Source organism: Lampetra fluviatilis, chromosome 14 (assembly GCF_964198595.1).
Source record: "Lampetra fluviatilis chromosome 14, kcLamFluv1.1, whole genome shotgun sequence".
Classification (NCBI taxonomy): Eukaryota; Metazoa; Chordata; class Hyperoartia; order Petromyzontiformes; family Petromyzontidae; genus Lampetra; species Lampetra fluviatilis.
The window spans coordinates 14,356,285-14,369,714 of NC_136288.1; the positions used below are offsets into that span (position 1 = coordinate 14,356,285).

The 13,430-nt window shown below is 55.4% G+C and overlaps 1 protein-coding gene across 1 annotated transcript in view; it reads right to left on the reverse strand.

Annotated features, from left to right (window-relative positions):
- Positions 1-1,145: 1,145 nt before the first annotated feature.
- Positions 1,146-13,430, reverse strand: part of LOC144935764 (adhesion G protein-coupled receptor F5-like) — a 62,804-nt gene continuing 50,519 nt past the window's right edge. The window contains exons 21-26 of the mRNA XM_078862507.1: positions 12,024-12,225; positions 7,226-8,131; positions 5,342-5,383; positions 3,089-3,139; positions 2,172-2,211; positions 1,146-1,415 (exon numbers count right to left, since the gene is read on the reverse strand). Coding sequence (XP_078718633.1) covers positions 1,288-1,415; positions 2,172-2,211; positions 3,089-3,139; positions 5,342-5,383; positions 7,226-8,131; positions 12,024-12,225 — 1,369 coding nt within the window. The 3' untranslated portion in view covers positions 1,146-1,287. The remainder of the gene's footprint in view (positions 1,416-2,171; positions 2,212-3,088; positions 3,140-5,341; positions 5,384-7,225; positions 8,132-12,023; positions 12,226-13,430) is intronic.

Consider the following 13,430-nt stretch of genomic DNA (forward strand, 5'->3'; position numbering starts at 1 on the left):
CCTGGGGTGGGGGGGCACTTTCACCGTTGTGACATCATCGGTGTGAGGGCCGCCACGCATTTGAAACCATTGGGGGTTTGACATCAGCACGGCGATGATGGTGGTGATGGTGGTGGTGATGATGGTGGTGATGATGGTGGTGGTGATGATGATGGTGGTGATGGTGGTGGTGGTGATGGTGGTGGTGATGATGGTGGTGGTGATGATGATGGTGGTGATGATGGTGGTGGTGATGGTGATGATGGTGGTGATGGTGGGGCGCGTCTTCGCTGTGTGCATTGACGGGGAGGCCGCACTAAAGTCCACCAGGGGGTGCCAGTGGCCCGCGGGCCATTGCAACGAAGAACACTGCTCGAGAATATTCACAATTGGCGAACGATTCGCAGGGCCGCAGCACAGCGGATGTGATTTCATCCGCTCCCTCGATTGGGTTTGTGGATTGAATCCACGCGGAGTGGTCACCCTCTCGTGCGCGGAGTCGGGGTCCCTCCACAAACCCTCACCAATAATGGGATGGGGACAAACGGTCCAATGTAGCAGGACCCTCCTGAATTGGAGTCTTGAGACTCAGTGAGGTTCTCCTGGGTTGTGGTTACCGCTGTTAATTCGGTGGGGGGCGAGGGTGCTGGTTGGGGCCCCCCAGTGACCACGAGGGGGCGCTATCTCCACGTGGTGCGTGGGGGTGGTGCCCGTAACGGGCAGCAGGGGGTGGGGTGCTGCGGCGTGGCCAGGGCAGTCTACGACGGTACAGCATGTGCATTGGTAAATCCATCTGTGCAGACCTTGTGAGTTTTACTCACTCATGCGTGTGACGGGTGTTTTATTCCGGATTCTTGTGTGCGACGCCAAACTCTCACGGTCACCCATATTGCCCGGGTGTTGATGTTTAGCAGATGTTGCTCAAGAGTTTCCCACGTGTAGCCCATGTGTTGCCCATGTGTCGACGGGGCGTTGCCCACGTGTAGCCCATGTGTAGCCCATGTGTTGCCCATGTGTTGATGGGGCGTTGCCCATGTGTTGCCCATGTGTAGCCCATGTGTTGCCCATGTGTTGATGGGGCGTTGCCCATGTGTTGCCCATGTGTTGCCCATGTGTTGCCCATGTGTTGATGGGGCGTTGCCCATGTGTTGCCCATGTGTTGCCCATGTGTTGACGGGGCGTTGCCCACGTGTATCCCAGGTGTTGCCCAGGTATTGTCCACGTGTTGCCCAGGTATTGCCCGATTGTTGCCCAGGTATTGCCCACGTGTTGTTGCCGGGGTGTTGTTGCCCGGGGGGCGTTGTTGCCCTACTCGCTGACGAGCGAGTCGTAGTTGCTGGTGCTCAGGCTGGGCAGCGTGGGGCCACTCTGCCGCACGCGGTCGCGCACCGTCCCCTTGACCTTGGTCTTCAAGCGCGGGTCGGTCATCCCCGTGGCTGCCGAGACAAACAAACACACTCGTACACAAGCTCGTACACAAGCACCTCAGCGAACACGTAAAGCATGTAAATGAACGCGTTAACAAACAAGTCGGAGTGTACACAGATACATACAAGATCTGTAAACAAACACATATATGCATAAACAACACACGGATTCAAACAAGTGAACTAAACAAACAAATCGATAAACAAGTCAACAGGGTTGCAAACATGGATGTCGTGGTTTGGTGGTAGATGGCGGTGGTAGTGGTGGTAATAGTGGTGGCAGTGATGGTGGTAGTAGTGGTGATGATGGTGGTAGTAGTAGTGGTGGTGATAGTGGTGATAGTAGTGGTGGTGATGGTGGTAGTGGTGGTAGTAGTGGTGGCGGTGATGGTGGTAGTGGTGGTAGTAGTGGTGGCGGTGATGGTGGTAATGGTGATAGTAGTGGTTGCGGTGATGGTGGTAGTGGTGGTAGTGCTGTTAGTGGTGGCGGTGGTGGTAGTGGTGGTAGTAGTGGTGGCGGTGGTGGTAGTAGTGATGGTGGTGGTGGTAGTGGTGGTAGTAGTGGTGGTGGTGATGGTGGTAGTGGTGGTGGCAGTGGTGGTCGTAGTGATGATGGTGGTGGTAGTAGTGGTGGCGGTGATGGTGGTAGTGGTGGTAGTGGGGTTAGTGGTGGCGGGGGTGGTAGTAGTGGTGGCGGTGGTGGTGGTAGTGGTGGTGGTGGTGGCGGTAGTGGTGTTCGTGGAAGCTGGAGGTGACGTCACTCACATCGGCTCTTCCCGTGAGGTCCCTGACTGCTGCTGCCCTCCTGTGGACAAAGCGAGAAGCTCGTCACACAGAGACTCCAACTCGCTCACTCATTCACACACTCACACAGACAAAGGCTCCCCGTGTAGCCTTCACAGCCTCTTGGGACAAGTGCTCTTAGCGAGCACATTTGAAGGCCGGCACGGCACACGAGGGGGTGGGTGACCAGCACCGCGCTCGGGCGCCTTTGTCCCCCTAAGTGGCGATGTTCTACTACACATCGCACCAGGTACTCATCTGAGTCGACGCCCGCTCGCACGCGGACGCACGTGTCGCTGACGTATCACGCCGACAGAGACCAAACCTCATGCAGCCCCGCTGGACACCGACACAGCGAGCGGAACAAGTGCACAGATAAGAGCGGCGAGGTGCATGCGGGGGATGATGCCGGGATTCAAGAAGGACACGCGTGTGCGTGTCTTTGTTTCGTTTGTTGTTCTTCCACCCCCAGATTAGCACGAAGGTTCAACATTCATGCGAACAGTGTTGCAACATACACGTGGGGTACATGGTAATCGGCCTTCTCTTTCACGCGCACACGAATGGAGTCCATCGCATCACACGTGGAGAGAGAAGAGCTAAGCGGGGCCTGCTGTGCAAGACACGCTGCAAGCGAGGCCCGCGGGCCGCTTGATCGGAACTATCCACGGAGCGGCAGCCACAGTGGAGACCGCGCCACAGACACCCTGAGAGATAGAGGGGGGCCTTAATTCAGCAGTGGATAGACCACCGCTGCTGCTGCTGCTGATGATGATGGCGATGATGAAACGCGAGATGGAAAAGGCGGAGTGTGGAAGTTCGCGTGCGGCCCAACGTCGGAACGCCACGGAGCCCCCCCCAGCCCCCCCCAGCCCCCCCCCCAGCCCCCCGCGACTCACGTGTCGTGCGACGAGGTTGATCCCCGTCACTTTCTTGATCGCCTTGCGCACCTGCAGAGGGTGGTGGCGGACCGTGACTCGTGACACGTGCAACAGCAACAACAACAACAACCCACTCGGCAGGACTTCTAACAACAACAACCCACTCGCCAGGACTTCAAACAACAACAACAACAACAACCCACTCGCCAGGACTTCAAACAACAACAACAACAACCCACTCGCCAGGACTTCAAACAACAACAACCCACTCGGCAGGACTTCTAACAACAACAACCCACTCGCCAGGACTTCAAACAACAACAACAACAACAACCCACTCGCCAGGACTTCAAACAACAACAACAACAACCCACTCGCCAGGACTTCAAACAACAACAACCCACTCGGCAGGACTTCAAACAACAACAACCCACTCGGCAGGACTTCAAACAACAACAACCCACTCGGCAGGACTTCAAACAACAACAACCCACTCGGCAGGACTTCAAACAACAACAACCCACTCGGCAGGACTTCAAACAACAACAACCCACTCGGCAGGACTTCAAACAACAACAACCCACTCGGCAGGACTTCAAACAACAACAACCCACTCGGCAGGACTTCAAACAACAACAACCCACTCATCGGCTGAGCTAAAGGCGCGGCGCCCTTGCAACATCTCCCTCTCCACGACAGGGCGCTCTACTACTCCACAGAGCCACTCTAGAGTCTGTCCGGTATTTGGCCTACTCTTCCACGCTGGTTGAAGCGGGGGTACCCGCATGTCACCCCGCCGCACGCCATCTATCAACTGTGGTCTACTCACCATTGGAACCTCCTTTGCCAGTAGCAAAATATGATAATGGTTTTTTTTACCCTTTTATCTGGCAACAAAACTGACACCTTTTATTTATTTGTTTTTCGTGCACCTTTTGGCGTCATCTGGTCCAACACCATGTGAGACTAGGCCCTAAGAAAAGCTGTCTCGGGTTTGGACCAATCAATTTCAAGGACAGTGCATACATTATCAGAGTTGTGTTTTTTTTTGTTTGCATTCCGACCGCAGGTATTGTGGTCAATGCAAACATGACTCCTTGTAAAAAAGGTGTCAGTTTTGTCGCCAGATTAAAGGGTAAAAAAAACAATTATGTGGTCTACTCATTCGTTTTCTGGGTGGATGGGGGGGGGGGTTAAGAAACTTGCCCATTGTTTCAACTATCGTGCCAGGTCAAGCCCACTGAGCTATGTTAGCTCTGTTTCAGAAGCGACCTGGCAAACCACAAATGATCGCTCAGCAAAGTGGCTCATCATCATGCGGAATTTTTTTTAAAGCGGCCAAAGATTCATATCGACGGGACCACCGCTGGATTGCAACTGCAGTAGGAAAAGCCGCAGCTGGGGCAACCCCGGGCTGCGTGGCGACTCGCCATGTCTCTGCCCTGGGGGCCTCGCCACCATCAACACCACCAGAATTAACCACCACCACCATCACCACCACCACCATCATCACCACCAGAATCAACCACGACCATCACCATCATCACCACCAGAATCAACCACCACCATCACCACCAAGCACCTAAAAAATGCCGGCACGGCACACGAGGGGGTGGGTGGCCAACACCACGCCCGGCCGCCTTTGTCTCCCCAGTGGCGATGTTTACACATCGCACCGGGTACTCATTTGAGGCTGAGTCGACCTACCCACCATCACCACCACCACAGCTGGCACTCGATGGCTGTCACGCTTCGGCTCGCGAATAATCACCATCGCGGTGTCTCGATCGTGTTGTTTGCGTGCGTCGCGTGCGTCGCTTGTGTGCCGTTCGTGTTGTTTGTCTGTCGCTCTGGGCTCCCGCCCTTGTCAATGCCCCCTTTGTTTCACGAGTCGCATGGTAACGTTCGGATGTAATGGTGCACGAATGAAAAATAATCGATTCTTGCATTCACTCAAGCATCTCAATCGACAACGCATGTCATGCCCGGCGTCGGCCAAACATTCGTCGTAATATCTACACACAAACAACAATGCACGGGCACTTTCCGATGCTGTGTCGGTCATGGGGGCTGTTTTAGCAAACTTCACCACGCTGGTCACAGGAGGTGACGGGGGGTGGTCCAGGACCCGCCCCTGACGTTGGCCGTGGCCGCAAACTAAACTCGGGTCGCCGAGTTGATCGACAGCACGGCCGCGCTAACCACCGCGCCACCACTCCCCTGCAGTGATAACGACAGCGAGTGTACGCGCCGCAGGGCGCATGCTCTCACCTCGATGTCCATGAGGCAGTCGAAGAGGAATATGAACAAGCCCTGTGACGTCACAACGAAACAACAAATAGTAGAATGTTACAACGGGAGCTCCTCTACTTACGAACGAGGTAGGTACCAAAAGTCTGTGTTTGTAAGTCGATTTGTTCGTAAGTTCAACTTTACTCCCGTCGATTCTAAACGTGCTGTGAGGCATGTACACTAGACACGGGGAATGACTTTAAAAGTTGTATAAGCTTCTGTAGATGCCACTGGTTCTTCGCGTTCTGCAGAAGTAGATGCCACCGGCGCCATCTATTGCGCGGAAGTTGAACTTGCGACTCTCGGCCGAACAGGCACCTGGACATAACGGACGGGTTTGTTCGTATCTCTGAAAGTTCGTAAGTCGAATGTTCGTAAGTAGAGGAGTCCCCGTATCGGAGGACGGCGCCCTGCTGACAGTGGATGGCACCGCACGCACTCGGCGATCCAGAGAGTGTGGGGGGGAGGGGGAGTGGGGGGGGGGAGAGGGGGGGGAGCGGGGGAGAGGGAGCGGGGGGGGCACTGGGACAAAAGGCGAACACGCAGGGGGTCAAATCGAGCGGGGTGCGCCCAGTGGAGACTCCTCAGCACTGGCGCTCACAACGCTCACCCCCCCCCCCTCCCGGCTTATCCCCCACACCAAAGGCGGGCGTGGTGCTGGCCACCCACCCCCTCGTGTGCCGTACCGGCCTTTTTTAGGTGCTCGCCAACAGCACTTGCCCCAAAAGTCTGTTACAGGCTATACGGGGGATATTAGTTTTGGTGATGATGATAATGGTGGTGATAGTGATGATGGTGGTGGTTGATGATGGTGGTGTTGATGGTGGTGATAGTGATGATGGTGGTGGTTGATGATGCTGGTGGTGTTGATGGTGGTGGTGTTGATGGTGGTGGTGGTGTTGATGGTGGTGGTGGTGTTGATGGTGGTGGTGTTGATGGTGGTGGTGTTGATGGTGGTGGTGTTGATGGTGGTGGTGTTGATGGTGGTGGTGTTGATGGTGGTGGTGTTGATGGTGGTGGTGTTGATGGTGGTGGTGTTGATGGTGGTGGTTGATGATGGTGGTGTTGATGGTGGTGGTTGATGCTGGTGATGGTAATGGTGGTGATAGTGATGAAGGTGGTGGTGTTGATGGTGGTGGTGTTGATGGTGGTGGTGTTGATGGTGGTGGTGTTGATGGTGGTGGTGTTGATGGTGGTGGTGTTGATGGTGGTGGTGTTGATGGTGGTGGTGTTGATGGTGGTGGTGTTGATGGTGGTGGTTGATGATGGTGGTGTTGATGGTGGTGGTTGATGATGGTGGTGTTGATGGTGGTGGTTGATGCTGGTGATGGTAATGGTGGTGATAGTGATGAAGGTGGTGGTGTTGATGGTGGTGGTGTTGATGGTGGTGGTGTTGATGGTGGTGGTGTTGATGGTGGTGGTGTTGATGGTGGTGGTGTTGATGGTGGTGGTGTTGATGGTGGTGGTGTTGATGGTGGTGGTTGATGATGGTGGTGTTGATGGTGGTGGTTGATGCTGGTGATGGTAATGGTGGTGATAGTGATGAAGGTGGTGGTGTTGATGGTGGTGGTGTTGATGGTGGTGGTGTTGATGGTGGTGGTGTTGATGGTGGTGGTGTTGATGGTGGTGGTGTTGATGGTGGTGGTGTTGATGGTGGTGATGGGGGTGGTGATGGTGGTGGTGATGGTGGTGGTGGTGGTGATGGTAGCGCGGCCAGCAAGTCAGTGGCATGGCGATCGTGGAGCTGCACCTTTCGAAGCATGTGAAAGGCATTTTTGTGTGTTTACATTTGCGATCTCCGTCAGAGCAACGCCGCTTTGGCTTCCACGTCTGACCTTAAAGTGATGCGTGCAAAGGACACACCTGCAGGGAGTTGAATATGGTGAACAGTATGTGCAGAGTGTAGTTGAGCCTGCCGGCTTCGGTGAAAGCGAAGATGCCGAGTCCCCACGTGACCCCGAGGACGGGCATCATGACGGCGATGCTCTTGGCCAGCTGCTTGACGCGAACCGAGGGGCTCTCGCTGATGGCCGCGCTGACGCTGCGACGGCGCAGGATCTTGGTGAGCACCACCACCAGGATGATGGTGTTGAAGCCGACGATGACCAACGCGGGTACGACGAAGGACAGCAGAGCCCGGCTGTTCTCCCAGTCGAGCCAGCAGACTCCCTCCCGCGTGTACGCGCCGCGCGGCTTCGTCACGGCGATGGTGACGACCGCGATGACGGCCGGCGCCCCGTAGCCCACGGCGAACGCGGCCGCCCTGAGATGCTTCATGGGGACGCGGCTGAAGATGATGACGACGAGGTAGAAGAGGAAGAGGCCCTCGCACAGCATCCAGAAGAAGACCGAGAGGTAGCCGAGGTGCATGAGGAAGGTGGAGGCGAGGCAGAGGTTGGTGTTGTAAATGGTGCTGGCTTCGGACGCGGCCACGAAGAACCACACGTCGGCGAAGAGCAGCGACACGCAGATGTTGATGAGGATGATGTGACGCATGCGCGAGTTTTCCTGCTTCCTGACGTAGCGCCAGGCCACGGCCTCGACGATGAGGGCGCACACGAGCGCGGCCATGGAGACGCTCACGCCCACGTAGGTGATGTAGCCGAGGGTTTTCTTTTCTTCTGCACTTAATGCATTATCTCCGTTGGGCGACATGAGCACGGAGAATGAGGTGAGATGGCTGCAGATGCACGTCAGGACATTGGTCTCGTTGTTGTAATTGCCGACAGTGCAGCCTTCGTCGGACCACCCCCCCGAGTAGTTGTTCATCTGCAAATCACAAACGTGCACGCACGCCCAGTTCAGTCCCGGTCGGAGGCGTACAATGCACAACAACGTCAACATTTCTGCACGAATTTCTTCGCTCATCGAAGCAATATAAATACACGGCAATGGTGGGGAAGGCCTTGGGAGCTCTATGACTAACTGCAGATGAAGGTGAAAATAAGAATAACTAAGACGATGAGTGTACGTAGGCACGAGCCAAATGGTAAAAAAGGAAAATGATGGTGAAGAGAATAAACCCCAACGGTTGCACAGCCATCTTTACCGCGTCATCCTTGCCTGGATTCCCTCCCCTGCCTCCACTCCCTCCTCCACTGGCTTCCCTCCATCACCAGCAGGGCCAGCTACATCATCTCCTGCCTCCACTCCCTCCTCCACTCGCTTCCCACCATCACCAGCAAAACCAGCTACATCATCTCCTGCCTCCACTCCCTCCTCCACTGACTTCCCTCCATCACCAGCAGGGCCAGCTACATCATCTCCTGCCTCCACTCCCTCCTCCACTCGCTTCCCACCATCACCAGCAGAACCAGCTACATCATCTCCTGCCTCCACTCCCTCCTCCACTGGCTTCCCTCCGTCACCAGCAGGGCCAGCTCCATCATCTCCTGCCTCCACTCCCTCCTCCACTCGCTTCCCACCATCACCAGTAGGGCCAGCTACATCATCTCCTGCCTCCACTCCCTCCTCCACTCGCTTCCCACCATCACCAGCAGGACCAGCTACATCATCTCCTGCCTCCACTCCCTCCTCCACTGACTTCCCTCCATCACCAGCAGGACCAGCTACATCATCTCCTGCCTCCACTCCCTCCTCCACTCGCTTCCCTCCATCACCAGCAGGGCCAGCTACATCATCTCCTGCCTCCACTCCCTCCTCCACTCGCTTCCCACCATCACCAGCAGGACCAGCTACATCATCTCCTGCCTCCACTCCCTCCTCCACTCGCTTCCCACCATCACCAGCAGGGCCAGCTACATCATCTCCTGCCTCCACTCCCTCCTCCACTCGCTTCCCACCATCACCAGCAGGACCAGCTACATCATCTCCTGCCTCCACTCCCTCCTCCACTCGCTTCCCACCATCACCAGCAGGGCCAGCTACATCATCTCCTGCCTCCACTCCCTCCTCCACTCGCTTCCCACCATCACCAGCAGGACCAGCTACATCATCTCCTGCCTCCACTCCCTCCTCCACTCGCTTCCCACCATCTCCAGCAGGGCCAGCTACATCATCTCCTGCCTCCACTCCCTCCTCCACTCGCTTCCCACCATCACCAGCAGGGCCAGCTACATCATCTCCTGCCTCCACTCCCTCCTCCACTCGCTTCCCACCATCACCAGCAGGGCCAGCTACATCATCTCCTGCCTCCACTCCCTCCTCCACTCGCTTCCCACCATCACCAGCAGGGTCAGCTACATCATCTCCTGCCTCCACTCGCTTCCCACCATCACCAGCAGGGCCAGCTACATCATCTCCTTCCTCCACTCCCTCCTCCACTCGCTTCCCACCATCACCAGCAGGACCAGCTACATCATCTCCTGCCTCCACTCCCTCCTCCACTCGCTTCCCACCATCTCCAGCAGGGCCAGCTACATCATCTCCTGCCTCCACTCCCTCCTCCACTCGCTTCCCACCATCACCAGCAGGGCCAGCTACATCATCTCCTGCCTCCACTCCCTCCTCCACTCGCTTCCCACCATCACCAGCAGGGCCAGCTACATCATCTCCTGCCTCCACTCCCTCCTCCACTCGCTTCCCACCATCACCAGCAGGGTCAGCTACATCATCTCCTGCCTCCACTCGCTTCCCACCATCACCAGCAGGGCCAGCTACATCATCTCCTTCCTCCACTCCCTCCTCCACTCGCTTCCCACCATCACCAGCAGGACCAGCTACATCATCTCCTTCCTCCACTCCCTCCTCCACTCGCTTCCCACCATCACCAGCAGGACCAGCTACATCATCTCCTGCCTCCACTCCCTCCTCCACTCGCTTCCCACCATCTCCAGCAGGGCCAGCTACATCATCTCCTGCCTCCACTCCCTCCTCCACTCGCTTCCCACCATCACCAGCAGGGCCAGCTACATCATCTCCTGCCTCCACTCCCTCCTCCACTCGCTTCCCACCATCACCAGCAGGGCCAGCTACATCATCTCCTGCCTCCACTCCCTCCTCCACTCGCTTCCCACCATCACCAGCAGGGTCAGCTACATCATCTCCTGCCTCCACTCGCTTCCCACCATCACCAGCAGGGCCAGCTACATCATCTCCTTCCTCCACTCCCTCCTCCACTCGCTTCCCACCATCACCAGCAGGACCAGCTACATCATCTCCTGCCTCCACTCCCTCCTCCACTCGCTTCCCACCATCTCCAGCAGGGCCAGCTACATCATCTCCTGCCTCCACTCCCTCCTCCACTCGCTTCCCACCATCACCAGCAGGGCCAGCTACATCATCTCCTGCCTCCACTCCCTCCTCCACTCGCTTCCCACCATCACCAGCAGGGCCAGCTACATCATCTCCTGCCTCCACTCCCTCCTCCACTCGCTTCCCACCATCACCAGCAGGGTCAGCTACATCATCTCCTGCCTCCACTCGCTTCCCACCATCTCCAGCAGGGCCAGCTACATCATCTCCTGCCTCCACTCCCTCCTCCACTCGCTTCCCTCCATCTCCAGCAGGGCCAGCTACATCATCTCCTGCCTCCACTCCCTCCTCCACTCGCTTCCCACCATCACCAGCAGGGCCAGCTACATCATCTCCTGCCTCCACTCCCTCCTCCACTCGCTTCCCACCATCACCAGCAGGGCCAGCTACATCATCTCCTGCCTCCACTCCCTCCTCCACTCGCTTCCCACCATCACCAGCAGGGTCAGCTACATCATCTCCTGCCTCCACTCGCTTCCCACCATCTCCAGCAGGGCCAGCTACATCATCTCCTGCCTCCACTCCCTCCTCCACTCGCTTCCCACCATCACCAGCAGGGCCAGCTACATCATCTCCTGCCTCCACTCCCTCCTCCACTCGCTTCCCACCATCACCAGCAGGGCCAGCTACATCATCTCCTGCCTCCACTCCCTCCTCCACTCGCTTCCCACCATCACCAGCAGGGCCAGCTACATCATCTCCTGCCTCCACTCCCTCCTCCACTCGCTTCCCTCCATCACCAGCAGGGCCAGCTACATCATCTCCTGTCTCCACGTGTTATGTATTTAGTGACGTGTTAAGTTACCAAGTATCTTCTCAATACTTGGTAAAGGTATCAAGTTAAATATTTGGCGACTTTAAAAGCGCTATCTAGCTAATCATGATATTTGTTGCTATATTTGATTAGTTATATATGTTCTATTTCTGAGACATATCAACAATGTAATAACTACATTATTAATTATTGACAATTTATCAAATACTTTTCAAGCATTAAATAAAAGTTTGATGTACATTTTAAAATACTTGATAAATCATACATTTGAGTATAGGCAAAATAAAAGAATGTGCACGTTTGATAACCAAGGGTACATCAAATCAACGGACATAAACACTCTATGTTCAGTTGTCAAACATATAAATACGTTGCATTTAAATCTGTTGTCGATTACCAAACGTACATAAATCTGTAGAGGCCTAGCCGAGCCACTATTGTGTCACGTGCAATGAATGTGTTATTAGACGCTTACGCCACTTGCTCCCAGAGGCAGATTCGAAATGTCGAGCGACGACCCGGCAAAGAGCCGGTGAACAAAGACACCCGTACCGTGTTGGCCCCGCACTGGCACGGCTCAGGTGTGCCAGTGGAGAAGGGGCATCGCCCAACACCCTGAAACGTGACGTGAGGGCTGTAACCACTCACGTTCTGCAAGGGCATGCTGGTTACCTTGAAACTCCAGTGGACGCAGCTGTAGTTGCTGTTGCTGTAGTTTCTGCCCAGCGGAATGAGATTCATATCCATGGAGATCTTGCTCAGGCTGGAATTGACTTTTAAGATGGTGCTGACCACGATGCTCACGATCTTTTCATTGGCCGTCTCATTCGTTGAGTTCCCAGGGGCAGCCGGTCTGAGAACGTCTCCTAGCGTCCTGCGTTGGTGTGGCAGTGGGTAGCAGCATCACAGGCTTGTCACGGTTCAATGGACGACGTCGATGTCATCGTCGTCACAATGATCGGAGTCGCAGGCGTCAGTGTCACATGGGGGTGTCAGCGAGCGTCGGTAACATGCGAGTCCCTTTCACTGGCATTGTCATGAGCAATTATCGTCAAAGAGACGATTGTCGCAAGAATCACTGGGATGCTTATCTATACTTTACTTTAAGAGTCGGGGCAATGTCAACTGGCGATCGTGTCACAGGCTTCCCTATATTTTGAGAAACTAAAAAAGCGTAAAAAGTCCAGATATGGCGTACGTGAAGCTTTGTGTTCGACCGTCGACTCAAGAGAGCCGACATTGCAGCCACAACATTGTGGACAGCAGCAGCAGCAGGACAAGGAGACAACCTTGCCGGTGACATCCTGGGGAACCATCAGTGCAATGCGGCCGTCATTGCCACTGCTGCGTTTTGCCCCAGGGGCTTGGTGTGGACCCGCCCCCTCCCTGGCCACGTTGGGGACAGTTCAGCACGGCCCGAGGGTGGCCCGTGAACCCCGTCTGTTAAGTCGGTGGTCACAAGACAAGGCCCCGCACGCGAAACGCACGCAATCCGGCGACGACGTGTACTCCTCACACCCCTCTCTTAGAGCCTCACCAGTTCTCCACTGCCCATTCCCTTCCTCTTCCCTTCCCTCGCCCCTCCACTCCTGCCCGACCCTCCCCTATAGCCCTCTCGTGACCCCCCGCCCCCTCCCATGTGCCCTGTGGTACGATCACTCATCCTTTGGCCCTTGCACTGTTCCTGGCCATCTAAATCACTCTGTTGTTGTTATCGCTATTAAACTCTGTCAAACGCCTTGAGCTAAGGCGCTCTATACATATGAAATAAGATAATATGTGGTGGGACATGCGAGGTGTGACGGGAGGGTTAATCCTCTGGTCACAGATCACCTTCTGCATGTATTATAACAGGCATTGGTGTTAAAGTCCCCGCCGATGTCATGGGTCGAATTCGGGAGTTTTGTCGACGTGTAAAATAGTACAGGACGAGTCTCTTTCCAGTTCGACCGCTCATTATCCTTTGAGTCACATATATCTAAGGAGATTTAAATGTTATTTTTCCACCTAAGAACTATTGCCAGAATGCATCACTTCCTGCACATTACACCAGTCTTCTTATCTCTTCACTGGCTACCG